The following is a 27,718-nucleotide window of genomic DNA, read 5'->3' on the forward strand; positions in this document are numbered from 1 at the left end:
TGTCTAACTTGTTTACTGTGAAAAATTGGCCTTGTCTTGAATTTTCCCTGGTTCCACACCTGTGAATTGAACATTCTTCAAAGGAGCCATCAAAGACAAAATAAATGGAGTCAATCCCATTTGCTCCAAACAAGGAGACAAAACAAGAAACTTGAGATAATCATTGTCTCTAAGTCTGACGGCAGATCAAAAAGCTTTATTTGAAGTTCCAGACTATTAAATCACATAAGTAAAAGCCTGTCAATTGTGTCAGGCCCAGTTCTAAATGGGATGTGCATCTTCAGTGCTGAATCCCCAAGGATCATTCGGGAAGCAGCATCGAGAGCAGCAGCCCTTACCCCAAATCATTCAGCCCCGGCCATTGGATTCCAGAACTCACTACAGGGGGCTCCCACTCAGCTTCCCGCCTGGGATGGCCTCATTTTCACATGACCAAGTCACAGTGAAGGGGAAGAGTTCTATGTAGGCATGGTGGAAGAGGAGACAAGGATAACTCAGTGCTGGAATGTTGGAGCCCCAGGTTTGGCCCTGGCATTGCAGGATCCCACAGCACGTGCAGTCTCAAAGTAGATGAGGGGTCGGTAAGAGAGCATTGGGGGTGGCAGGAGAAGGAATTTAGTAGTAGAAGAAATAGGCAGAGTCTGTAGGAAATGGGTTGAAAATGTCCACAATTTCGCTAAGAGCCAATTTAATTCAGCTCATTAGCTACACAAATAAGCTTCACTCAAAATACAAAGATTTTCATTTCACGAATCCTCACTCTTTGAGATACAATAAATGCTCTCTCTTCTTTTTCACTATAAGGGCAACATCATTTTTTAATTTCCACAAGCTGGATTCTAGGAGCTCTCCAAAATCCTTTAACATTTGGGACTGTTGGTGTATAAAGCCTCGGAGCATTTGATCCTCTTCCTAAAATATAAAAAAGAAAAAGGTCTGAATAACTGCCAACAGGGAACCTGGGGATAGTGTGTACTGGCTTCAGGCTCTGTTTCAGCATCAGCTCTGGGTGCTACACAGGATTCACAGCATGGAGCTAAAGAGATGGTTTCCCTTCTCTAAAAGCAGATATCCTGGGACATCCTTCTTAGCCGTTTTCCAACCTTGCTTTCTTCTAGTCCCATACCCCATAGTCTAGTGCTGTGGCACCCCAGTTTTGCAGTTTTCATCTATCGCCCCTTGTAAATATGCTGGGGACCCACAAGGAGGCCATGCCACTCCCAGTCAAGAAATACTGTCCTAGAAAAATCCAGGTATACAGTACCCGTGACTGAGGTCTCCAAGTTTGCTTGGAGCAGGACTGGGCCTCCTCCCCGCCCCCCCCCCCCCCCACGCTCCCTAATCTTCCAGTAGCTTGGCAGTCACACCCACAAACTGCCTCTGGTGCCATATAATCTTGTCAGTGGCCAAGATCCTGAGACAGAAACAAAGCACCCGGAAGAGAGCAACTACACCTTATGAGTGAATCTGCTCTATAGTTGTATTTTAAATTTCAGAATTCCTGGAGTGTGCGGTCGCATTTCTGGTGATGCAACCTTTCATACTCTAGCCCACTGGTGTACGAAGAGTAGCACACATTTATTTAGGTTTAACATACATGCTTGTAATCTCTTATACAAGGGATTAAATGGCTCCAGGATGAAACACAACAATCATCACACACTTTGCTCTTATGGTGGCGGGAAGGTGCATGCTGGTGGGATTGGTGTGTGGATATTAACACTGTAACACTGTTGTCCTGTTGTTCATTGATTTGCTTGAGCAGGCACCAGTAACGTCTCCATTGTGAGACTTGTTACTGTTTTTGGCATATCGACTACGCCATGGGTAGCTTGCCAGGCTCTGCCGTGTGGGCGAGATACTCTTGGTAGTTTGCAGGGCTCTCCGAGAGGGACAAAGGAATTTTTTTTTTTTTTTGCTTTTTGGGTCACACCCAGCAATGCACAGGGGTCATTTCTGGCTCATGCACTCAGGAATCACCCCTGGCGGCGCTCAGGGGACCATATGGGATGCTGGGATTTGAACCTGGGTCGGCCGCGTGCAAGGCAAACGCCCTACCCGCTGTGCTATCACTCCAGCCCCCAGGAATTTTTTTTTAATAGTTTATTTTTAATTAGTGAGTCAACGTGAGGGTACAGTTACAGATTTATACATTTTTGTGCTCGTGTTTCTCCCTTACAAAGTTTGATAACCCATCCCTTCACCAGTGCCCATTCTCCACCACCAGTAAACCCAACATCCCTCCCCCCCTCCCCAGTCCCGTCTCCCCCCACCCCACACTGCCACTATGGCAGGGTATTCCCTTTTGTTCTCTCTCTCTGATTAGGTGTTGTGGTTTGCAATAAAGGTGTTGAGTGGCCATTGTGTTCAGTCTCTAGTCTATATTTGGCCCGCATCATCTTTCCCCCACATGACCTCCAACCACATTTTACTTGGTGTTCCCTTCTATGAGTTGCCCAGAATGAGAGACCAGCCTCTAAGCCATGGAGACAACCTCCTGGTACTTATTTCTACTATTCTTGGGCGTTAGTCTTATAGTCTATTATTCTATATTCCACAGATGAGTGCAATCTTTCTATATCTGTCTCTCTCTTTCTGACTCATTTCACTTAGCATGATACTGTCCATGCTGATCCACTTATATGCAAACGTCATGACCTCATTCTTTCTAACAGCTGCATAGTATTCCATTGTATAGATGTACCAAAGTTTCTTCAACTAGTCATCTGTTCTAGGGCACTCGGGTTTTTTCCAGATTCTGGCTATTGTAAACAGTGCTGCGATGAACATATAAGTGCAGATGTCATTTCGACTATACTTTTTGGCTTTTCTGTGATATATTCCCAGCAGTGGTATTGCTGGGTCAAATGGGAGCTCAACCTCTAGTTTTTTTGAGAATCGTCCATATTGTTTTCCAAAAGGGCTGAACTAGCCGGCATTCCCACCAGCAGTGTAGAAGGGTCCCTTTCTCCCCACATCCTCTCCAACAGTGGTTGCTTTTGTTCTTTTGGATGTGTGCTAGCCTCTGTGGTGTGAGGTGGTATCTCATGGTTGTTTTGATCTGCATCTCTCTTATGATTAGTGATGTAGAGCACTTTTTCATGTGCCTTTTGGCCATTCGTATCTCTTCCTTGGTAAAGTTTCTGTTCATTTCTTCGCCCCATTTTTTGATGGGGTTGGATGTTTTCTTCTTGTAGAGTTCAACCAGTGCTTTATATACCATTGATATCAACCCCTTATCTGATGGGTATTGTGTAAATATCCTTTCCCATTCTGTAGAGGGACAAAGGAATTGAACCCGGGTCGGCTGCGTGCAAGGCAAACGCCTTACCCGCTGTGCTATCACTCCAGCCCTTGAATATTAAGTGCAATGAATTATTGTAAACAACTTTATAGAAATAAAATTTTAAAAAAATACTGCCCAGCGGGGCTGGAGCGATAGTACAGCAGGTAGGATGTTTGCCTTGCACGTGGCCGACCCAGGTTCAATTCCCAGCATCCCATTTCCCCAAGCTCCGCCAGGAGTGATTCCTGGGTGTAGAGTCAGGAGTAGGCCCTGAGCATTGCTGGGTGTGACCCAAAAATAAAAAAAATAAAAAATACTGCCCAGTGGAGCAATGACCCAGGTCCACAATAGATCTCGAGAAGAACATGACACCGTTGAATCTTCCCAGGTAGACTGGTCTGGGCTGACGACTCAGACCTTCTCAAAATGGGGCAAGAAGGTTCCCCTCTGCCTGAGGTAGAGCAGCCTGCAGCCACACCTGTCACTTGTCATGGAAAAGGCCCAGCTCTACAGCTGAACCTCATTTAACTGCCAAGCCACCAAATCAATCCAGTTGTGTAGCTCCTGGACCACGTGGCCACATATGCGGTGATGTGACAGCTCGAAATTTTGTAGTACTGTCAGCTCAGTAGTATTCAGCAAATCTGATAGGAAAGTTGCATAGAAGGCCACCGAGCTCAATGAGCCTAAACCTAGCACAGAAGGTTCAGCTGGCACCAACCAGCCCAGTAAATCTTCAATGACTTTAGTCACTCCATTGGGAGATGTAACAATGATCACAAATTGACTTTTAATTGATCTGAGTTTTGATAGCTCCATTTGCCTTTGTGTTGGAACAAACAATATGAAGTAAATTTCTTTGGGCCTGCAAGGGGGCAGGCTGGGGTGATGGGCTGGAAACTGGGGACATTGAAGAAGGGAAGGGCACACAGGTTGTGGGATTGGTGTTGGAGCATTGAATGCCTGAAACAACTGTAGTATGAACAACTTGATAAATCACAGTATTCTACTAAAATTTTTTTAAAGAAATAAATGCTGTCTTGGAGAAGGCTTTTGCGGGGCCACAACCAGCACTACTCAAGGACAATGGAATGTGGGGCCACCCACATCCAAAGCTCACACTCCAGCCCTCCCTCCCATTCAGGTTACTTCCTTCACTTTTTCCAATGTGTTTTCCAGCATGTCTTCTATGTAAAAAGTAATTATTTCTAGATTCAGTATACTAGTCTTGGATGATAATAACAATGACTGACCCATGTTATGGCTCTCTTATCCCATGCAGTGCCAGGGGTGGAACCTGGGCCTTCTACATGCAAAGCCTATGCTCAGCCCTGGAACTCTCTCCACATTCTCCATGCCTTTCACCCATTTATTTTGTCCTACTGGGTAATCTAGCTTTGTTTTTCTTTGTTTTATAGTATATCTTTATTTTAGATATCAGTTCATTATATGTTAAATGTGTTGCAAATAACTTTTCCCTTTCTCTCCTCTTTATTGTTTTTTTGTTTTGTTTTGGTTTGGCTTGGGGCCATACTGACTCTGTGCTCATGGATCACTCCTGGCAAAGCTCAGGGGACCATATCTGATGCTGGGGATAGCTACATCCAAGGCAAGCACCTGTACTATTTCTATGGCCCCAAACTTTAAAACTTTAATATAAGAGAATATACTAATAGTTTACTTAAGTATAGGTGGGGGGGTTGTTGTTGTTGTTTGTTGTTGTTATATTGTTTTATTGGGTGTCATCTGGTGACACTAAGGGCTATTCCCAGCTTTATGCTTGGTGGGGGTGAGATGGCTCCAGGCTGATTGGGAGTTCATGGGGTGTAGGGGATCAAGCCCATGCCTCCTGCATGCACAGCATGCACTTAGCCCCTACATGGGAGTTTTCAGTGTATAAATGCTTACTATATTATTTTCTATGTGAGATCATGAAGACAGTTTCCAAAAGTGTCTTCTGAGAGCATTGCATTTTTAATCTAAAATTTATGTCTTTTACTAACACCCAAGAATAGTAGAAATAAGTACCAGGAGGCTGTCTCCATGGCTTGGAGGCTGGTCTCTCATTCTGGGCAACTCAGAGAAGGGAACACCAAGTAAAATGTGGTTGGAGGTCATGTGAGGGAAAGATGATGCGGGCCGAATATAGACTAGAGACTGAACACAATGGCCACTCAACACCTTTATTGCAAACCACAACACCTAATCAGAGAGAGAGAACAAAGGGGAATACCCTGCCATAGTGGCAGTATGGGGTGGGGGAAGACGGGACTGGGGAGGGGGGGAGGGATGTTGGGTTTACTGGTGGTGGAGAATGGGCACCGGTGAAGGGATGGGTTCTCAAACTTTGTAAGGGAGAAACATGAGCACAAAAATGTATAAATCTGTAACTGTACCCTCACGTTGACTCACTAATTAAAAATAAACTATCAATTTAAAAAATAATAAAAATAAATAAAAAATAAAATAAATTTATGTCTTTTATTATCACTTTATTTCTGGATATAGTTTTAGATCAGGCTTCAGATTTTTCTTAATGTATTCTTCATTTTCCCAGCATTGCTTATTTTTTTAAAAAAATCATGTTACATCCATCTCAGCTATATATCAAGTTCTAGTCTAGAACAGCTTCATTTCTGGATTTTTTTGTTGTTGTTATCTGTACTCACAGCACTACCTTATTGTCTATCACAATAGTGTTTTAAGTAAGCCTTGATATCAGATAGGGAAAGATTTCCTGTCTTGTTTTTTGCTCTTGCTCTTGGCTACTTTTTGCTTTTGCAGTTCCTTCTAAATTATGGAATCATTTTGTCAGATTTATAATACTTGATTATAATCATATTGAATCACAGGAAGATTAGACAAATTTGCCTTGCCTATCTAAGAAACCTTGCAGGCATGCATTGTCTCTCCTTTTGTTCAGATCAGTAAGATATTTCAAACATGCTTTAAAATTCCTCCATTAGAAATCCATAGTTTTATGTTAGTTATGGACTAAGTCCTTCATATACGTGATGCAACTATAAATGGTGTTGTGTGTGTATAGCACACACATATGTGTGTGATGCCAGAGATCAAACATGGCCTTGTACATGCCCAAAAACTTTCTTAAAAATAGCAAATTTGGGGGCTGGAGCGATAGCACAGTGGGTAGGGCATTTGCCTTGCACATGGCTGACCCAGGTTTGATTCCCAGCATCCCATATGGTCCCCTGAGCACTGGCAGGGGTGATTCCTGAGTGCAGAGCCAGGAGTAACCCCTGAGCATTGCCAGGTGTGACCTAAAAAGAAAAAAAAATTTGCTGCAAAAAAAAATAGCAAGTTTAAGTTAGTAAATTTAATATGGATTATAGAGACAACACTTATAATACTTTTTTTCTTCTGGGTAGGAGAGATCGTACAGTAGGTAAGGCTCTTGCCTTGTACACTGCCAAGGCAATACCTGGCCCTGCATAAGGTCCCCTGAGTTGTGCCAGGAGCAGTTCCTGGAGCACACAGCCAGGAGAAAGCCCTGGACCTAGTGGGGTATGGCCCAAAAGCCAAAAAACAAAGCAACTCTTCTTTCCCCTTTCATATACATTTATATACATATTTACATAAACATTTTCATATACATTTCCCTTTCATATACATATATACCTTTCCTTCCATATCTTGTACTTATTGCCTTGCTGCACTGACTAGAATATAAAGTGGTGTCTACACAATGTCCACACATTGTGTGATATAAAGTGTACCTCTTTTTTTTTAATTTTTAAAAAATTTATTCTTTTATTGAATCACCATGTGGAAAGTTACAAAGCTTTCAGGTATAAGTCCCAGTTATACAGTGCTCAAACACCCATCCCTTCACCAGTGCACATATTCCACCACCAAGAATCACAGTATACCTCCCCCCACCCCCCCACCTCCCCAGCCCCCCACCCCGCCTGTGTAACTGATAAATTTCATAAAGTGTACTCTTTTTATAAATCACAAAGTGGGTGAACATCAATATGGAAACAGCCATTGTGCCTGGAACCAGCCTGACGTACACTAGCAAAAAAAAAAAAATCCAGAGCAAAAGTGGCTGGAGGCCAAGCGTAGAGCCCACATGCTCAGAGTCTCACTCTGTCCTGTAAAACACACACAACAGCCCCACGCGCAGGAAATGCAGTTACATCATCTCCCTGCATTTGACGCCTAAGCCTTTTCCTCCTGGGTTCTGGGTACTTACCGGAGGTTTATGATGCCTTAGTCTGAGAAACTGTCCCCTAGCCCTGTTCATGCTTTGGTAGAACACCTTAAGGGCTTTGGCGAATTCTCTGTCGCAGCTGGTTTGCTGAGTGCACGTTTGTTGAATCTCTCTGGCTTCTGGCAGTTGTGCCGTTGTCCCACTTGTCTTCACAGTACCAGAAGGCTTATTACCTGGGGTCCCCAAAAATATGGCATTTAGAAACAAATAACTCAGAGCACCTGCTCTGCATGCAGGAACTCCAGATCAGATCCCAGCACTATGTTGTCCCTGAGCACTGCTGAATAAGTGACACTCAAGTACTTTGAATGGAGAAGTTCCCCCAGTACCACCAAGTGTCGTCCCCAAACCAAACACTAATAAAAGAAGCTATGACATCTACTAATCTATTTATCTTGAGAAATGCTGATCCCTCATTATGCCTGTACTTATCAAACACAAGTTTGGATCCATACAAGAAATCTTACGAAGCAGAAGGAGAAAGGGCTTTGTTTTTTTCAAAAACTGAAACACAATATTAATTAAATCATTAGGAAGTTTATTTCTAAAAGTAAAAGTCGATGGGGACTGGAGAGACGGTACAGAAGATGGGCATTTGTCTTGCATGTAGCCGACCCAGGTTCAGTCCCCAGCACCATATGTAGTCCCTGGGTTTACTAGGAGTAATCCCTGAGCACAGAGCCAGGAGAAAACCCTGAGGTCTACCAGCTGGGCTCATAAACAGAAACAAAAACAAAATTAAAAAGAAAATTTTTGAGGCTGGAGTGATAGCATAGCGGGTAGGGCGTTTGCCTTGCACGCGGCCGACCCGGGTTCAAATCCCAGCATCCCATATGGTCCCCTGAGCACCGCCAGGGGTGATTCCTCAGTGTATGAGCCAGGAGTGACCCCTGTGCATTGCTGGGTGTGACCCAAAAAGCAAAAAAAAAAAAAAAAATTTTTTCTTAGAGGGACTAGAGCAATAGCACAGTGGGTAGGGCGTTTGCCTTGCACACGGCTGACCCGGGTTTGATTCCCAGCATACTATATGGTCCCCTGAGCACTGCCAGGAGTAATTCCTGAGTGCAGATCCAGGAGCAACCCCTGTGCATTGCCAGGTGTGACCCAAAAAGCAAAAAAAAAAATTTTTTTTCTTAGACCTGGGAGGAAAGCTCAAAGGGCTAATGTTCATGAGTCCCGTGCAGGAGGCCTGGGTTTAAGCCCACTGCAAGATACCGGAGCACAGTTGGGAATATCAGGACGGCCTGAAAACTTTTCTCTCGAAAAAAGGTCAGATATTGTCTTGCATGCAGCTGATCTGGGTTTGGTCTTCAGTACTATGTATGGTTTCCCAAGCACTGCTGGGAATGATCCCTGAGCATCAGAGCAAACAAATAGGTTCATTTCTTAGAAGACAAATACCCATCCCAAATGGAGAAATTTAGAGATAATGAAACAACTGAGGCATGAGCAGCTTCTCACCTGGCTGAGTAGAACCAGTTTTCTCCAGTGAGATTTTGAGAGTGACGTTTTCCTCCCTGAGGACTCGGTTCAGGTTTCTAAGCAGCTCTGTCTCCTGTTCTAACTTGAGCAGCTTCAGGTAAAGTTCCGGTGTCTGGTTTAATGAACTCTACAATACAAACAAACACAGACCCATATCCCTTTAGTTAGGGGCTGGATCATTTGCACAGCCTTTGAGACTGAGGATTTTAACTAACACATGAAAACTTAATGAAATGGTGGGTGGCAAGCAAGATCTCATTCCCTTAGATGCCCAGGGGTATCACTGTATCACTGTCATCCTGTTGTTCATTGATGTACTTGAGTGGGCGCCAGTAATGTCTCCATTCGTCCCAGTCCTGAGATTTTAGCAGCCTCTTCTTACTTGTCTTTCCTAATGCTGCCATATTGGAGGCTCTTTCAGGGTCAGGGGAATGAGACCTGTTATCGTTACTGTTTTTGGCATATCAAATATGCCACAGTTAGCTTGCCAGGCTCTGCCATGTAGGCAGGATACTCTCTGTAGCTTGCTGGGCTCTCTGAGAGGCATATATATACATATATATATACACATATATGTATATATATACATATATATATACATATATATATATATTTCCCTCTATGCCCAGGGGTAAACTAAGAAAATGTTACTAAAGGAAGTAAGGAAGCAACACTGATGATCCCCAACTGGCATCTGAGATTTCCTAGTCATCGGTGTCCTTCTGTTTGTTTTGTTTGGGCACCAAACCCAGCAGTACTCAGGGACTGCTCCTGGCTTAGTGCTCAAGTGTTGCTCCTGAATGTTCTTAGGGAATTAAACCTGGGCCGCCAGCCCTTGTAGTCTCTCCCTGGCTTCACCTTATCTATCTCATTTTATTAAATTTATTTTATTTTTACATTTCTTATTACATTTTGCCATCCCTTGACTTGTTAGAACAAAACATCCTTAAGCAAACGTGAGCGGCGGAAAGCTCTGCCTGAGTATCCGCCCTCGGCTGGCACACAGTCGAGCTAGTACAGCCCACGCACCCCGTGGGGACAGTGGAAGAGGCCCACGTTGTCCATTTTAATGTCAGATAAGTGCACACACCTGGCCTGTGTCGAATGCAGGGGAACTTTTCCGGGTGTCCACCATGAAGTGGCCTCTTCCTGCGAGCGCGAGGTCAGGCTGGGAGCAGCCCAGGTCAGCACAGCCCTCTACAGTGCGGGGGAGACTGGTCAGGGCAGGAACCCTTCAGCTGCCCGGCCCACGTGCTGGGTGAGGTTGGGGAGCCTGCAGGCTGAGGGAGGAGCCCAGAATCCTTTGGGCTGGGAGAACACAGATGGAGCCCCGGCATCTCTTGAACACGGGGACCCAGAGCAAACGTTCCTCCCCCTGACCTGCAGCCCTCACCCCCTCCCCCACTTCCTCCGCGGCGCAAAGTAAGTAGACACTGGTTGTCTGTGCATGTGCCCTGCCAGAGAGGAGGAAGCATGGTACCTTGGAGACCCCACAGATCCACAACCAGAGCATTGGTTTGTAAATAATCCAGGAACTCCCGCGAGGCATGTAAGGCTGTGAATTGGATGGTCTCTTCGATTGGGGGGTTCACATTTTTCCACACGGGCTTAGTATACAAAGTATGTGGAAGATCATACATTCTGTACCTGCCCAAAAATCACACCAGACAATTAATTTGTTCAATTTCTTTTTCCTTTTTGGTTTTTGGGCCACACCTGGCTGTGCTTGCTCCTGGTTCTGTGCTCAGAAATCACTCCTGGCAGTGCTCAAGGGACCATATAAGGTGCCTGGAAATGAACTTAGATTGGCTGCTAACAAGCAAAGCACTTTATCCCTGATTATCTCTTGGGTCCCCCAAATTTCCATTTATTTTTATTTTTTTATTTCTTTTTTAACTTAAAATTTCTTTACAAATTTTATTTGTAAAAAAGTGAATGGGATGACAACAGGAGAGAAAAAAAAGGGAATGCCCTGCTGCAGAGGCAGGCTGGGGTGGTGGGGGTCGGGGGTGGTGGTGGGAGGGATACTGGGAACATTGGTGGAAGAGAACAGGGACTTGGTAGAGGGATGTAAATGAAATGCAAACATAAAAGTTCATAAGTTTGTAACTGTACCTCACGGTGATTCACTAATAAAAATTTTTAAAAAAGAAAATTATACTGAAAAAAATTTCAAAGGAAGCTACAATGTGGCAAAATATTTGTAACCTATAGAACCTTAAAACTTTGCTGTATAATTGAGCATTTATATATTAATAATACAAAGGAGAACTCACAACAAGGTTGTTTCATGCTACTGGATTTTATGCTGCAGTAATTTAAAACAAATCAAATAAATATTCTTCCTAAGATGTTTAATTTACTTTCACTGTTGTAAAAAATAAAAGTGAATGGAATGAGTTAAAGAAATACCACTTGCATTGGCGGTAAAAGGTGCCCTGTAATTGATTCTTGTGAGAGCACATCCTCCTCTCTGAAACGCCCTCTGACAATCTGCCTTTCTGTCCCTCCCGCTGTGATCCCTTAGAAGGATCCATACACTCATAGTCCAGGAAGCTAGAAGGGCAAGTAGTTTCTCCATGAAACAGATGGGGAAATGGCCATTAGGGGATGGAGCAACTTAAGGAAAGAACTCGTTTTTAGGACTTGAGGAAAAATTCTTCCCCTGGGTCCCTCAGCCCAATGCCCAGCAGCTCTGGGGAGCTGGCTTGTACCCCAGCTGAATGCCCCGTTCTGCATATTCCTTTAGCCACTTGGCACCAAGGCACCGAACGATGCCAATCTGGAAGTCCATCCTCTTGCCCAGCAGCTCCAAAGGGTCAATGACGACCTCCTCCTCTCCGCATTCTCTGCAAAAGAAGAAGTAAAACAGGAACTCCAGGTTGGTAAGTTAGGGATATAAGGTCAAGGGGCACCAGCTTCCTCAACATTAAAACTGTAGACTTCAGAGCGCTTCATGAGGGCTCACTCGACTGGCACTTCGAGCAAGGTGAGCCCTCTCGGAAGGTGGTCAGTGGAGGACACAGCAGGCTCACCGCTTCCTGCAGTCAATACCCCAATGTGGGTGTTTAGCATTGAAAAACCAGCAGCAGGGGCCTGGGAGATAGCACAGTGGGTAAGGCATTTACCTTGCACATGGCCTAACCCAAGTTCAATCCCTGGCACCTCACATGGTCCTGTGAGCACTGCTGTGAGTGATTCCTGAGCACTGCTGAATGCAAAAAGAGCAGGTTTCCTGCAGGGCAGAGGGGGTGTCCTCTGCAGGAAGCCCATTGTATGAATAGATGCAGCCCTCATCCTCCCCCTCCAGAGTCAATCCCAGGCTCCCAGGTGAAAAATGGAATTAGGCAGCTTTCCAATAAGGGATCTCTTTCACATCAGCCAGCCTATAAACCAGACCACTACCCTGCCTCTAGGGCAGACACTTTGCTTCTTTCTCTCTTTCCTTCTGAGTTTATGGCTTGCAATACAGGTGCTGAGAGATCATCATGTTTGTTCCTTTACATACTTCCAGCACACAGATGTTGTCCAGAGTGATCTACGTATTATTGTCCTGGCAGGGGTGGGTATGACCCATGGGGGCGGGGCCTGGGTCAGACTGGAGTCAGAGAGAACTTCCTAGAACTCCATCTTTTCTATGGGTTCTCAACACTCCATATTCAGCCAGAAAGATTTTTTTTAAATCTCCTTCCTTCCCCGTGGAGAGAAAAGGTCTCCCCTCTCCCATCCAGGCCATTGTTTTAGGGTAAGCTGACTATATGGATTATATCAGAACATTGGCTCTTGATTTTCAAAACTAAGCTTTGGGACCTCAAATAGATTTCTTTTTAAAAGCCTGGCTTTGCAAGTCAGACAAGTCTTGATTTTCAAGACTATTCTCTGCATGTGTTTTCATAAAACTGATATTTTGAAGTGTGGTTACTACCTTGTTTTGCTCTCTCCTGAGACCATAAACCTTAGCCTCAAATTCAGTTTTTGTGGCTGGAAAATGGGAGGGTAGGTAGGTAGAGAAGTTTGTAAGGGAAGGAAAATGATTGCTGTAGACCTTAGAAGAATTTTCTAGAAACAGAAACCCATAAGAAATGTTCCAAAACCTTTTATCCCTGCTGCTGTGTGAGACCCAGTTCCTACCAGGGTAGGCATGGTCGCCCCCAGCACCTCAGGGTACCCTGGTGGCCCCAGCTTTATGGAAGTGGCCCTGGGGTCCATAATAATATTATCCTTCTTGTGGGTAAGGATAATATTATTATGGAGGCAAGGCATGCATTTGCCTTGCATGCAGCTGACCTGGGTTCAATTCCTCTGTCCCTCTCAGAGAACCCGGCAAGCTACCAAGAGTATCCCAGCCGCACGGCAGAGCCTGGCAAGCTACCCATGGAGTATTCGATATGCCAAAAACAGTAACAACAAGTCTTGCAATGGAGACGTTACTGGTGCCTACTGGAGCAAATCGATGAACAATGGGATGACAGTGCTACAGTGTTATTGTTCTGGTGATCCCTTCTCTATCCCAGGTGGCTTCTCCCCTAGCATTTCAGACAGGCTTCCAACCATGAACCAATAAATTCTTGTACCTCATCATGTAGACATTAAGTCTCTGTACGAGAGATTGCTAGAATGTTGTTACAGGTTAAGACTTCTGTGTTTATATTTTGTTAAAATTGAGATTGGTTGCCTTCTCCCATCTGGTTTATATGCCTCACTTTTTGATCCCAGGGAGTTGCTGAGCTGATTAAATGATCCAGGCAGGGAATTTTATATATTACTGCGAGGAGGGGAGAGCAAAAGCCTCCGGAAAATGCTCAGGGGCTACTCCTGGCTCTGAACTCAGTGATCACTCTTAGTGGAGCTCAGAGATGACGTGGATCAAACCCGAATGGGCTAAATGCAAGGCAAGTGCCCTACCTGCTATACTATCACTCCGGCTCCAATTTTATATATTTAAAAATTATTGCTATTATAATTTGATTTGAGAGTCACATCCAACTGTGCTCAGGAGATGCTCCTGGTTCTGTGCTTCAGGATCACTCCTGGAAATGTTTGAGGGACCATATGGTGCTGGGGAGTGGACCAAGGCCCATACAAGCGAAGCATGGACTCAGCCCACTGAACTAACCCTCTGGCCCTGGGCAGGGAATTTTATCTATCTCAACCAGTTGACTTGGCTACCACTGCAAAGATCTGATTTGATGCCACTTGACTGTCGAATCTTGGGGGCTACTTGACTGCAAAATCTGTTTTGATGAGGCCAAATCATGGACAAATTTGCTTGTACATTTCTACGATTAATGATCTCTTTGGAGTACAAAGTGGGTCATTTCAATTGGGAACATGGGTTTGCTATGAGTTTTCTGTGGGCAACTGACCCAGGAGTCAGTGAGGAGGTGGGGGAGAGAGTACCCACCGTCCTGTTGGGGAGCAGGGGCTCATGTGGATCTGCAGCACGGCCTCGTCCAGCCCGTCACAGTTCAGAAACTCCACCTGGTCCTCCAACTTCATGCAGTAGGCAAGTGACTGCAGCCAGACATGAGCTGAGCCCAAGTGAACAGCCTCAACGGGATCCCAAAAAGGATCGTCTTCCTGTGCTATGTGGCTGTCTTCTCCATCTAGAAAGCGCTGGTAAAGCTCTTCCATCAGGAATTTCCTATTGGTAAACTTGGCTTTGGACCAGATCCATACCTGGAAAGGCAAATGTTGGTCACCATTATCTATTTTCGCTCTGCTGCTCAAATGATCCATTCCGTGAGTCATCCCAGCCTGCTTCTTCTTAGCTGGGGCATGGGTTCTCAAGAGCACAGAACACTTTCATCACACTTGGCCTGGGTGAGATTCTTCAGTGGATCTTGTTGATGCTAAGCCTTTTGTTCCAATTGCTGGAGCCCAAGAAATGACTTTGAGGAAATGACAGAAGAAACAGAGGGACTGGAGAGACAGTACAGGAGTTCAGGCACTTTCTTTACACATATTGGGTCCCAATTTGATCCCCAGCACAACAAGGTCCCCTGGGCACTTCTGGGAGTGACCACTAATCACAGAGCTGGGAGTAGCCTCCAGCACTGCCTGTTGTGACCCAAACTACTCCCAAACACCCTGAAAATTAGTGACCCTTGAGAAAAATTAAATTTGGGGCTTATGGGAGAATGCCCCTGCCCCATGATGCCTTGTCTCCAGAACCTGTGACTCTGCCACCTTACATGGAAAAGCAATGAAGCCTGCTTATTGGCCAATCTCAATGCAGGATGCTGGCATAAACCAACAGTGGCTCACACTTGGCTATGGTCTAATTATCACAAACCCACAGCTCCAGCTTCAATGTATTAAACTCAGAAGATTAACATGGACTGTCCAGATGGTCACAATAAGGTCACATGGACCTTAAATATGGAGGGGGCAGCTGAAGCAAGGATCAGTAAAGGCCAGTGGTACTGAGGCAGACCACAGAGATGCTATGTGGCTGACCTTGAGGACAATGGAAGATAGCCTGGGCCATGGAACACTGGAGGCCTCTAAAAGCTTGACAAGGCCAGAAAGAGTCTCCCTTTAGGCCTACCTGTAGCCCTGAGGACACATTGATTTTGAAAACATACTTGCTATTTATGTATGAATCTACCAATGGCATTCGGGGGAACCAGGAGCCATGCTCCGTGATTCTTGGCCAGCCAGGCCTGGGGTTTAATATGTGGGCTGAGGATGAGGGGATGCTCAGGTCCTGGGGTGCTGGGGATTGAACCAAAGTCAGCCACATGCCTTACCTGCAGTACTAGGACTCGGGTCCTGGAGACTTTGCTCTTAACTCACAAAGATGTATGGTCTGGACCCTAGAGAACTAGCAGATAACAAACACAAGATCTCATACACAGTGAGTGGAAATGCCTCCACACTGTGTCCCTTCACTAAGAAATGGGCCTTGGGATCAATACTGGATGTTGAAAGAGAGTGTGTGTGTGTGGGAGAGAGAGAGAGAGAGAGAGAGAGAGAGAGAGAGAGACAGACAGACAGACAGACAGACAGACAGACAGACAGAAAAAGCGCACAAAAAACATCAACTAGAGTGTGAAGAACTCAAGCTAGAAAGAAAATATCTTGAAAATGTCACATCAGAAGTGGTTACAGAGTAAAATTAGTAACATCTCCTCCTACTTTGTATGTGTGAGACCCCAGCACCCCCGCCAATGCCAATGTGATGAGGACCCCCCCACAAAAAGAGTCATTCTTCCTCTGGAAGTTCCATATCTTAATCACAGGCATCCACAGACCCTGTAAAGGCCCCATTACTTCTCTGCTTCAAGTAAAGAAAGCACAAACTCCTTTCCCAGGAGCATCTTGAAGACGGTTTCTGACACATATGCAAGAGACAGTACAGCAAGGAGGTCATTTGCCTTGCACTAGGTCAACCCAGGTTCAATCCTCGGCATCCCTCTGTGCAACTGTCAGAAATGATTTCTGAGTGTAAATCCAGGAGTAACCCCTGAGCATTGCTGGGTCTGCCCCCTTCCCAAAACAAACAAACAAACAAACAAACAAATAAACAAACAAAAACATCAGCATGCATTTAAGCCCACTACATGAAAAAGCACAGCGGTAGGGTGTTTGCCTTGCACACAGCTGACCTGGGTTCGATTCCTCTGCCCCTCTCGGAGAGCCCGGCAAGCTACCGAGAGTATCTCGCCCGCACGGCAGCGCTGGCAAGATACCCGTGGTGTATTGGATATGCCAAAAACAATAACAAGTCTCAAAATGGAGATGTTACTGGTGCCCGCTCGAGCAAATCGATGAACCACGGGATGACAGTGACAGTGACAGTGATAGTGACATGAAGGAAAACCAGTCTGAGGTCTCCTGAGGCTTATAGGCTCATGCCTTGGGACCTGGAAAAGGATGTCATCCTTGCTAGGCAGGGTCAGGGCTGGGACAGGCTGTGCTCATACTCCTGCCCCAGGGTGGCTCTGGAACTTCCTGGTTGAAGTATGGTTGCTCTGCCCCAGGGCTGCTAGACTGAACAGCTAAGAACAATTGCACAATGGTGGCACTCCCTCTTCGAAAACCCCTACAGGCCTCCCCCAGTGCAGCTGATTCTGAATTTGTCCTGATGTTGACACTGAAGACATGCCCTCTGCCCATATTTGGAGCCTCTATTGTTCCCGGCAGAAAGCTGAGATTCAACCCCCAGCACATCTGGAAGTGACCCCTGACTGAGCACAGAGCCAAGATCATTTCTGAGCTCTACAGGGAGGTGGTTGGGACCAGCCCCCACCCCCTAAGAAACCCCCAACAAAGTAAAACAAAAATCATACAGAAAAGGATCCAAGAAATTCCCAGGAACTATTATCAGTTTCTCACAGGCTCCTGAACGAAAGGTCTTGTGTACATTTTTTTAAAATCAGATCAAGGTCCTGGGCACACTGAGCATGTACTCTAGTACCATGCCCAATCACCAGCCCCCTGATCCTTTTAGAAGTTGAAAAGGAACAGGCTTGTAAATGACACATCAGTCATCTCTGGATGAGACAAAGAATAGAAAAAAATCACCATAAAATTATCGAGAGCATTATCCCTTTAGAGAGCACAGGGATTAGGGCACTTGCTCAGCAGGGAGCTGACCCTGGCTCCATCCCCAAGCACCAAGTGACCTCCCAAGAGTAGCGCCCTGAGCCCTCCAAGCACCTCAAGGGGGTTCTGGATCTCCAGGCCCAGAGAGTGAGAGCTGAAGCAGCCGCAGGTGTATGAGTCAGTTGCTGTGCCTGACAGGCATGCCCGGGGGATGGAGTGGTGGTGGGGGACAGGATTTCTTGACTTATTCCCCCCACTGTCATTGGTTTCAGTACTACAGCTCTCAGGGATTTAGCTTCAGTCCTGTGTCTGTGTGGAGCTGTCACCTCTCCCACCACACACACACAGACTCTCCTTCTATTGCCCGTTTTATTTTTGTTGGGCTGCTTGAATTTTTTGGGGGGGTTTGTTTTTCTGGTGAAGCTCGGTGTGTTTCTCTCTCTGTTCAGGGTATTAGTCCTTTGTGACATAACCTCTCCTAATTGCTAGACTGTTTCTTTGGTTTAGTCGTAATTAATTTTGCTGTGAAGAAGCTTTTGTTTCCCTTGCCATGGTGTTGAATCTCTGGGTACATTTGTGATGTAGAGGTCCTGGAATATAGCCTATGTTTTTTCCCCTTATGTATTTTATGCTTTAGGGTCTAATATTCAGTCACTTAGGATTAGTATTTATGTATGATATTAAAGAGTTCTTCTTTCTTCTCCTTCCTCCTTCTCCTTCCTCCTCCTTCCTCCTTCTCCACCTCTATCTCCTCCTCCTTCTCCTCCTTTTTCTTCTCCTCTTTCCTCCTTTCTTCTCCTTCTCCTCCTCCCCCTCTTCCACTCCCTCCTCCCCCCCTTCTCCTTCTTTTTTGGGCTGCACCTAGCAGTGCTCAGGGCTTACTTCTGCCTCTGCGTTCAGGGATCATTCCCGGGGGGCTCAGGAGACCATATGAAGTTCCAGGGATTGAACCTGGGTTAGGCACGTTTAAGTCAAGTGTCCCACCCACTGTACTATTGCTCTAGCCCCTATTTTATTTTAAATATCTGATTATTTTGCTGTTGTTTTGGTTTTTTCGCCATGCCTGGCAGTGCTCAGGACTTATTCCTGCCTCTGCACTCAGGTATTACTCCTGGCAGTGCTCCGGGGACCTTATGGGATACTGGGGATGGAACCTCGGGTCGGCCACATGCAGGGCAAGGAGACTTCTCGCTATACTACCTCTCCAGACCCTTAATTTTTCATTACTTATCCTATCTACATGTTATGTTTTTCAAGGATTAAATTTCCTTCAATGTTCTCATAATATCCACCATGTCTGGTCAAAAATTTCAAAATGTCTTTGATCACTTCGATAAATTTCTCCTTACATTTTGATATGATAGCTTGGGATTTCCTTCTCTTAAGGAGGAAGAATATCTTGAGATATTCTCAAGAATATCTGTGTAGCTGCTATTTTTTAACTTTGTTACATTTTGTTAAAAATAGATTTTTTTCTCCATTTTTTTTTTTTTGCCTGTCACCACCTCCAATTCTGTGTGCTTAAATTTTCCGTCTGGAGACTTGTTTTCTTTGAGGAATTCCATCTTATTTTACAATGATGGGCCTCAGAATTTTGATTTACACCTCTAGGTTAGTTTCCTGCAGGTGGCGCTGCAGCTTTATAGTTGGAGTTTTCTTTCTCTGATGAGAGGAGAGGAGATTGAAACCTGGATGATCAGTCGAGATTGTCAATGGGTTGAGGGTGCAGCCAAAGTGACTACTAGAGTTCCTTTTTCCTGCCAATAGTCTGCCTCAAAGACACCCGCCCCCCTTTTTTGTGTTGTTTTTGTTTGTTTTGGGCTGGAGCGATAGCACAGCAGGTAGGGCGTTTGCCTTGCACGCGGCTGACCCGGGTTCGATTCCTCTGCCCCTTTCGGAGAGCCCGGAAGCTACCGAGAGTATCTCGTCCACACGGCAGAGCCTGGTAAGCTATCCATGGCGTATTTGATATGCCCAAAGCAGTAACAAGTCTCACAATAGAGACATTACTGGTGCCCGCTCAAGCAAATCGATGAGCAACAGGATGACAATGACAGTGACAGTTTTTTTGTTTTGGGGAGTCACACCTGGCGATACTCAGGAATTACTCCTGGCTCTGCACTCAGGAGTCACTCCGGGAGGTGCTCAGGGGACCATATGGGATGCTGAGGATCCAAGCTGGGTCACCCCAACAAATGCCCAACCCGAATACTATAGCTCCAGTCCCCAAACCCCCGTTTCTTGAGTCCTGTCTGGATGCTGTATTGTTCCTCAAAAGAAGGTCAGGACTCTCAGGAAGGGTTCCATTTCCTGCTAGCCTCAAGCATCAGGATTCAATTTTGTTTTTTATAATATAATTTAGTTTTTGCTAGCAGTACAATGCCACCTTATTTATTATTGTTTTGTTGTTGTTGTTTTGTTTGTTTTGCAAGTGGCTAATCAATTTTCCCAGCAGCTATCACTGAGAGGTGTTCCTTCCTCTACTTAATGCATCTCAGGATCTTCTTCTAAGCTCTAAATTCTTTTCCACTGGTCTAAGAGTCTGTGTTTATTCTATTGCCACACTGTTTTGAGTATTATAGATTTATAGTATAGTCAGGGAATGCAATGATTCTGATCTCCCTTTTTATTTTTTCTTCTCAGAATTACTTTGGCTCTTCAGGGAGCAAAAAATTTTAGTAGTAGTTGTTTTATGTCCTTGAAGAATTCCCTTGGAATCTTGACAGGGATGAAGTGAATCTATATAATGCTTCAGATAAGATGGCCATCTTTTGAATGTTAATTCTTCCAAGTATGGAATGTTTTTGTTTTCTTGTGTCCTGTTTCTTTTCATAATAATTTATAGTTTCAATGTACAGGCATTTCATCTACTGTGTTAATTCCTAGGTACTTTTTTTTGACATAGTTGTAAATGGGATTTTTTTTCCTGCTTTCTTTTTTCTCTGAGTTTGTTGTTTGCATATAGAAATGCAACAGACTTTGGGGCTGGAGTGATAGTACAGCGGGCAGGGCTGAGTTCAATCCCTGGCATCCCATATGGTCCCCCAAGCACCGCCATATGGGATGCCAGGGATCAAACCTGTGTCAGCCATGAACAAAGTAAATACCCTACATACTGTACTCTCTGGTCCCAGCACAAACTATTCTTAATAATAGCCTAGAACTTACACATCCAGCATTTACCAAAGTGTTTATCAGGTGTTCGCTGTGGCATTGAGGCCATCAAGGTGCCTGGACACAGAGGCACCCTCTGCAGGACAATCCAGGATGGGTTGGTAATGATGAGCTGGTGTTAGTCTAGGTGCTGGAGTGTCCATGCTGGGCCAGACGGTGAGGATATGGCACTAGCATCTGGGATGGAGAAGGCCTGGGCGAAGGAGTAATTCCTGAGTGCAGATCCAGGACTAACCCCTAAGCATCACTGGGTGTGACCCAAAAAGAAAAAAAAAAGAAAGAAAAGAAGTGCAACAGACTTTTTGTGTGTTGGTTTTATAGTCTTCTACTTAAATAGCTTTGGCTTATTTATTCTTTTTAAAAGATTTTTTGTGATGGAGTCTTTATGGAATTTTATGTCTATTGTTAAATCATTTTAAATAGTGATAATTAGAATTCATTTCCAATTTGAATAATTTATTTTTCTTGCCTAACTGCTGTGGCTAGCACTTCCAATATTGCGTTGAATAATAATGGCGAAAGTGGGCATCCTTGTCTTGTTCCTGACCTTTGAGGGAAGGCTCTCAATTTTTCACCATTGAGTTTTATATTCACTGTGGGTTTGTTATATGTGGTCTTTATCATATTCATATAGGTTCCTTCTTTTTTGTTGTTAGGTTCTTGGGATTTGTTTTTTTAGAGGGACCTCCCTACTGGTGCTCAAACATGCTATGGACTGAATGTTCTTGTCCCAGTGTTCATATTATAAAGCCTAATCGCTAGTATGATGGTGTAAAAGGGGCAGATTTGGGAGATAGATTCCCAGGGATGGAGCCCCATGAATGGGAATAACATCTGTATAGAAGATGGAATTTTTCTCATCCCCTCATATGAGGTAGCCCTCACCAGACAGTACATCTGCCTGAGCCATGGTCCTGGATTCCAGCCTCCTGTACTATGAGACAAAAGTTCCTATTTTACATCTAAATCTCTGCTGTTCCATTCTAGGACTTGAATAAATGACTTGAATAAATGAAAAGTCGCTGCTTCCCATTCCCTTCAACTCTCAGAGATACTAAGGAGGTTCCATCAGTGCTGGTCAGAGGGAAGGAGGGAACAGGGAAGGAGGAAGTCTGGGGAGTTTGGGCTGTAGAGCAACCTTGCTCAAGTGGTTCCCTGGGCACTCACAGCTGGGGGCCCATCACATACTCTGCTCTTGTTGGCCTCAGCCTATAAGTTGGCACAAGCAGGGCATCCCTGAACTAAATGATGAGTGGTCAGATGTATGTGAGATAAACAGATATTTGGTTTCTTTTCTGTGTTTGTCATATTTATTTCACAATTTCAGAGAGAGATAGAGAGTGGGAAGGGAGAGAAAGATAGTACAGGGTTTAAGGCGTCTGCCTTGCTAGCAGCTGACCCAGGTTTGATCCTCAGCATCACATATGGTCCCCTGAACCCTGTGAGGAGTCATCCCTGAGTTCAGAGCCAGGGGTAAGCCCTGAGTACCCCCACCTCACCCTCCACCCAAAATAGAACAAACAAACTGCTCAGTGCTGGTGTTAGGAAAAATCTGAGTGGAAGAGTTGGTGCCCGGGAAGAATGATGCCCAGTAGGGGACACACAGAGCAGACCCACCTCTCCCTGGAGTCTGTCTTCCAGAATCCCAGCCCATACACAGAACAGGATCTCGTCACACCTAACCTGTGTCCCTGGGGAAGATCACAGTTCCCTCATTCCCTCTCTCCCTGCAGAGGCGGCCTCACCTCATGAGTCCTTTGGTTGGTCACTTTCACCATGACCTCTTTTTGAAGGTCGTAGCCCCGGGAGTCTGATGATGCTAAATTCTTCACCTTTAACTCCATTTTAAGTCCCTGGTAGGAAAATATGTTTCACCAAATAATATCTTTATCAGCCTTACTATCTTCATATTTTCTTTTTCATTCTCTTCAAACTATTTATTTATTTTTGTAGGCTAAGAGAGAAATGAATAGAGAAATACCTACTACCCAATCATCTCCTCAACTCATGTCTTAATGTCCCAAAGTTTAATTACTAAAACAGGGAAGCAATCCTGAACTAAGCTCAATACTTTGGTCCAAACTCAGGCTTTCTAAATGAACAAATAACTGTTTAATTCTTGCTCCTTGGAATTGTAACCAAGAAAAATGACAAAGCACTAACATTTCTCATAGATAGAGGAGTGTGGAACTTTGGGTCACACTTGGCAGTCCTCAGAATTTACTCCTGGCTCTGTATTCAGGTATCACTCCTGGTGGGACTTAGGGGTCCATCTATAGTGCTGGGGATCAAACTAGGGTTAGCTGCATGCAACCCAGCAATTTAACCCTGTACTATATCTCCAGTTCCTGCACTATTTCTTTTTGGGGCACATCTGGTGATGTTCAAGGGTTACTCCTGGCTTTACACTCAGAAATTACCTCTGGCATCGCTCAGGGGACCATATGGGATGCCAGGAATCAAACCCGTGACAGCCATGTACAAAGTAAATGCCCTACCCACTGTACTCTCTGGCACCAGCACAAATTTTCCTTAACAATAACCTAGAATTTACACATCTAGCTTTTACCAAAGTGTTTATCAGGTGTTCTCTGTGACATTGAGGCCATCAAGGTGCCTGGACACAGAGGTGCCCTCTGCAGGACAATCCAGGATGGGGAGAAAATGGTGAGCTGGTATCGATCTAGGGTGCTGGGGTGTTCATGCTGGGCCAGATGGTAAGGAAATGGCACTAGCGTCTGGGATGGAGAAGGTCTGGGTGTGGTCTCAGTTATGTCACTCACTGTGGGGTCTCAAGTCTCTAAATTATGAACTCTTTTGAGGTGGTTCATGGAGAGCTGAATATGTCCTCAGAGGTCCATCATACCTGACTTGATGCTGTTTCCCTTCTCTTACCTTCTCAAGCTCTTCACTCATTTGATTGGCTTCTTCAACCAGGGGCATCAGTTTGATGTAGTCCTGGAACACAGCCAGGACACTGGGGTCTGCCTTCTCGTCCCCCCTGTTCACAGCACCTACCACCAACCAGGAAACAAAGTTCAGTCTCTTTCTCCGGAAAGTCACAGATAGATTCATGAGTTCTGATGAGAAACTTTCAGAGCAAACATCAGACAATATCTCCTGCACATCCAGCTGATTATTTTTCCTGGTCCACATTCAGTGGTGCTCAACATTTACTCCTGGCTCTGTGCTCGGGGATCACTCCTGGCAGGGCTTGGATCGTCATTTGTGATGCCAAGGACTGAACCAGGGTGGGCAGCATGCAAGGCAAGCAGTTTAAGCCCTAAACCATCTATCTTGTCTTCCAATTGTAATTTTTAACTTAATGCTTGTACTTCTCTACTTAAATTTCTTTCCTATTTGAAATTATTTTATTGTATCTTATTTAGGCACCATAATGATCCAATCCCAAACCACCACCAGTGTCAATGTCCCTCACCAATGGCCTAAGGTTCCTTCCCACCCCCGATGTGCCTCCCGAGCAAATTCATTTTTCAAAATTTTACTTGGACTGGAGCAATGGCACAGCGGGTAGGGCATTTGCCTTGCATGTGGTTGACCTGGGTTCGATTCCCAGCATCCCATATGGTCCCCCAAGCACTGCCAGGAGTAATTTCTGAGTGCATGGGCCAGGAGTAATCCCTGTGCAATACCGGGTGTTACCCAAAAAGAAAAAAAAAAGAATTTACTTATAGTCTAGGTCACATGTTTACAGTAGTGTTGATTCTCATGGTTTATTAAACCATGAGAATACATGAGAATAATACAAAATTATCTCACATTCTAAGCCACTGAAATATACTTGTAATTTTAAAATGTAATTTGATGAACCATCAAATGAGTGATTTATATATAGATATATATGAGAGAAAGCTTTGGTGTAATATAATTTTTTCCAATATGTCTAGAAATTCACCACTTGACAAAAATATCCATCATAATTAATCTAAGTGAGCATGATGGAAGGATGTTAAGCTGTCGATAAAAACAAGATGAGGTATGAGGATAGTCACATATTGAAGTCTTGCCTTTGAGACTTTTTATTAGCTTAAAAGATAGATTTAGAAGGGCCAGAGAGATAGTACAGTGGGTAAGGTGCTTGCTGGGTTTCATCCCCAGCACCCCATATGGTCCCCCTGGAACGATCCCTAGGAATTCTCCTAGAAATGATCCCTGAATACAGAGCCAGAAATAAGTCCAAGTATAGATGGGTATTTCCCCAAAACAAACAAAAAAATAAATAAAATGAGGGAAAAAGAAATTTGGGGCCCCAGTGATAGTATAGTGGGTAGGGGCGCTTGTCTTGTACATAGCTGACCCAGATTTGATCCTTGGCACCACATATGATTCCAAGAGTCCCTCCAGGAGTGACCCCTGAGTGCAAAGCCAGGAGTAAGCCCTGAGCACCACTAGGTGTGGCCCCCAAAACAAAAGCAAAAGAATTTGAAACTCCATATGATCACTGTTACTGGCAAGCTGACCCCGAGCATGCTAGTGTGTGTCAACATATCTATTGCTTTGGTGGCTGTCCTACCTCAACCTTCTGTTCAGTCAGGAGTAAATATTACAAAATCCCACATGGAGACACAGCGAGGCATCAGGCATTAAAAATGTGAACATGAAAGCTTGGATGGGAAACATAGACAGACATAATGTATACACCAGGTTGACAGAGACAAGGGACATGGCAGCTAAATGCAACAAGTGGGCCTGCACAGTAAGGGTGAAACTGATGCCATGACAGGTGGCAGAAATGAGGAAAATCAGCTAGGTTTCAGGTTCAGTTCCTGGAACTGAAACAGTTTTGGTTTCCCAGAAATTAAACAATGGGTAACTAGCCAGCCTGACCCCATCTGGAAAGTTCCTGGGCCCAGCAAGTGGGCTCAATCAATCACAATGTGCCAGAAACCAGAGAGAATGTAACCATTAATTGTTACTGGAAACGATTGTTTGACTGTTTCCTGACTACTGTTACTTTATCACTGTTGCCAAAGTACTTGCTTAACATTGAAACTTATATAAACTACTTATGATTTGGAATGGGGGGGGGTCCTTGTCTTACAACTCCACTGTGTTGGATGAGACTTGGACACTAGCTTGAGTTAGCAATAAAATTCCTTTGCTTTTGCATTAGCGTGTGTGGACTTGGTCTCTCCGAAACTGGGGATCTGAATTTCAGGCACAACAGCTTGGGCCCTAATATCTTCATCTTCAAAAAAAGAAAACACTGCTTTGCGGCCCCGCGCGAGATCGACCCCGGAGGCAACCGAACCACTTTGGACACGAGCGGCGCCCCCAAAATGCCTCCAAACTGTGTGCTGGGAGCTTCTGGCCCAGGCACTGCCGGCAGGGTATGCTCTTTTCTCTCTCAACTCTTTCTTTTTGAACGCAGCGAGACTATAGCCGGTTTTTAGACTCTACAGGAAGCCCGGGATAGCCGATGGGCGGGACTCCCGGATCCGCCCTGTGCCGGCCGACATTTAAGCAGAGAGCCATGTGGGGACGCTCCTTTGCGGCCCCGCGCGAGATCGACCCCGGAGGCAACTGAACCACTTTGGACACGAGCGGCGCCCCCAAAATGCCTCCAAACTGTGTGCTGGGAGCTTCTGGCCCAGGCGCTGCCAGCGAGTGATGCAATTACCAAAAGAATTTTCCCTGGACTTCATATAGAAATCCAAAACCGCGCGGCTGCGATAGACCTAATATCTCTTGATTGTCAGCAACGTGTAAATGTTCCTTTTTGGCAGGGCTTAACATGGGGGGAAACTCCAAACAATAGTACTAAGTTTTTTTGGTAAAGGGTAAAAGATTGTAGCGATAGAATTTTAGGCAGAATTTTCCCTGGACTTTATATAGAAACCCAAAACCGCGCGGCCGCGGCAGCCTAATGTCATCTAATCATCAGCAATATGAAATGGTTCCTTTGTAATGCGTTGGACTTTGGGGGGACCATAATAGGGTTAAAGTTTGTAGCGATGTGTAATTTCTGGCTGTACTTTCCCTGGACTTTATACAGAAATTCAAAGCCGCGAGGCTGCTGCCATGGCCGCGCAACCTATTGTCATTTAATCAGCACCAATATGAAATAGTTCCCTTTTAACGGGTCGGACTTTGGTGGGAAATCCTAACAAGAATAGTAAGTCTTTTGCTGAAATATTGAAGGCCACCAAAGTGGTAGCCATCTCTATAGACTGAACTAAGCCATATCCCCACGCCGGCTGAGAAGAAATATCCTTCTTTCTCGGGAAGAAATGCGGCGTGGCGTTAACCATAGTATGATGTCCATTAAGCTGACACGGGCCTGGTGGCGTGGGAATGGGATACAAGGGAATAAATTATTATGTACTTGGAACAGCGGGACGCTGGTGGAATCTTGAGCCGGGGCCGATACCAGCGTATTACTTTTGGTTCCAGAAACTGCTTGCAGACATTCTACCAGACTATCAACTAAGCCAGAGCCCCACGCCGGCTGATGACGAGAAATAACCATCTCTTTTGGTTTGTTTTCCCTTTGTCAGGCAGCGTGGTGATTACTAAACAGGCGTGATCTCGGTGGTGCGGGACGAGGGGGGAAAAAATAGAAAAGTTATGTAACAAACAGCGGGACTTAATATCTCTACATTCTCAGCAATGGAGAGCCATCAAATGCTTCCTTGACAGTGGGACTGTCTTCTCTTTTTTGGGGGGAAACCCTAGCAACAATAGTGAATTATGTGTTGAAACATGGACTGTAACCAAGATAAAGCGTAAACGAAGTGAAACTTATCACTTACAAGGGCGGGGACTGGGGGGGGCGGGAGGGGGCGGGAGGTATAATGGGGGGGTTGGTGATGGAATATGGGCACGGGTGAAGGGAAGGGTGTTTGAGTACTGTATAACTGACATAATCCTGAGAACTTTGTAACCCTCCACATGGTGATTCAATAAAATTTAAATTAAAAAAAAAAGAAAACACTAAATAAAAGAGCATTATTGAAATAATTCATTAAATT

General features: G+C 44.9%; 1 protein-coding gene and 1 non-coding gene across 2 annotated transcripts in view; both read right to left on the reverse strand.

Annotated features, from left to right (window-relative positions):
• Positions 1-530: 530 nt before the first annotated feature.
• The window catches only part of KIF28P (Kinesin-like protein KIF28P), a 71,503-nt gene continuing 44,315 nt past the window's right edge, over positions 531-27,718 (reverse strand). Inside the window, exons 14-22 of the mRNA XM_055147496.1 lie at positions 23,622-23,740; positions 22,472-22,579; positions 14,407-14,681; positions 11,717-11,851; positions 10,483-10,649; positions 10,091-10,199; positions 8,982-9,127; positions 7,503-7,693; positions 531-912 (exon numbers count right to left, since the gene is read on the reverse strand). Coding sequence (XP_055003471.1) covers positions 757-912; positions 7,503-7,693; positions 8,982-9,127; positions 10,091-10,199; positions 10,483-10,649; positions 11,717-11,851; positions 14,407-14,681; positions 22,472-22,579; positions 23,622-23,740 — 1,406 coding nt within the window. The 3' untranslated portion in view covers positions 531-756. The remainder of the gene's footprint in view (positions 913-7,502; positions 7,694-8,981; positions 9,128-10,090; positions 10,200-10,482; positions 10,650-11,716; positions 11,852-14,406; positions 14,682-22,471; positions 22,580-23,621; positions 23,741-27,718) is intronic.
• On the reverse strand, positions 22,672-22,804 carry LOC129399011 (small nucleolar RNA SNORA36 family). Its single transcript, XR_008626860.1, has one exon. It is a non-coding gene; the product is annotated as a small nucleolar RNA SNORA36 family (small nucleolar RNA).

This window comes from Sorex araneus, chromosome 9 (assembly GCF_027595985.1).
Source record: "Sorex araneus isolate mSorAra2 chromosome 9, mSorAra2.pri, whole genome shotgun sequence".
NCBI classification, from domain to species: domain Eukaryota; kingdom Metazoa; phylum Chordata; class Mammalia; order Eulipotyphla; family Soricidae; genus Sorex; species Sorex araneus.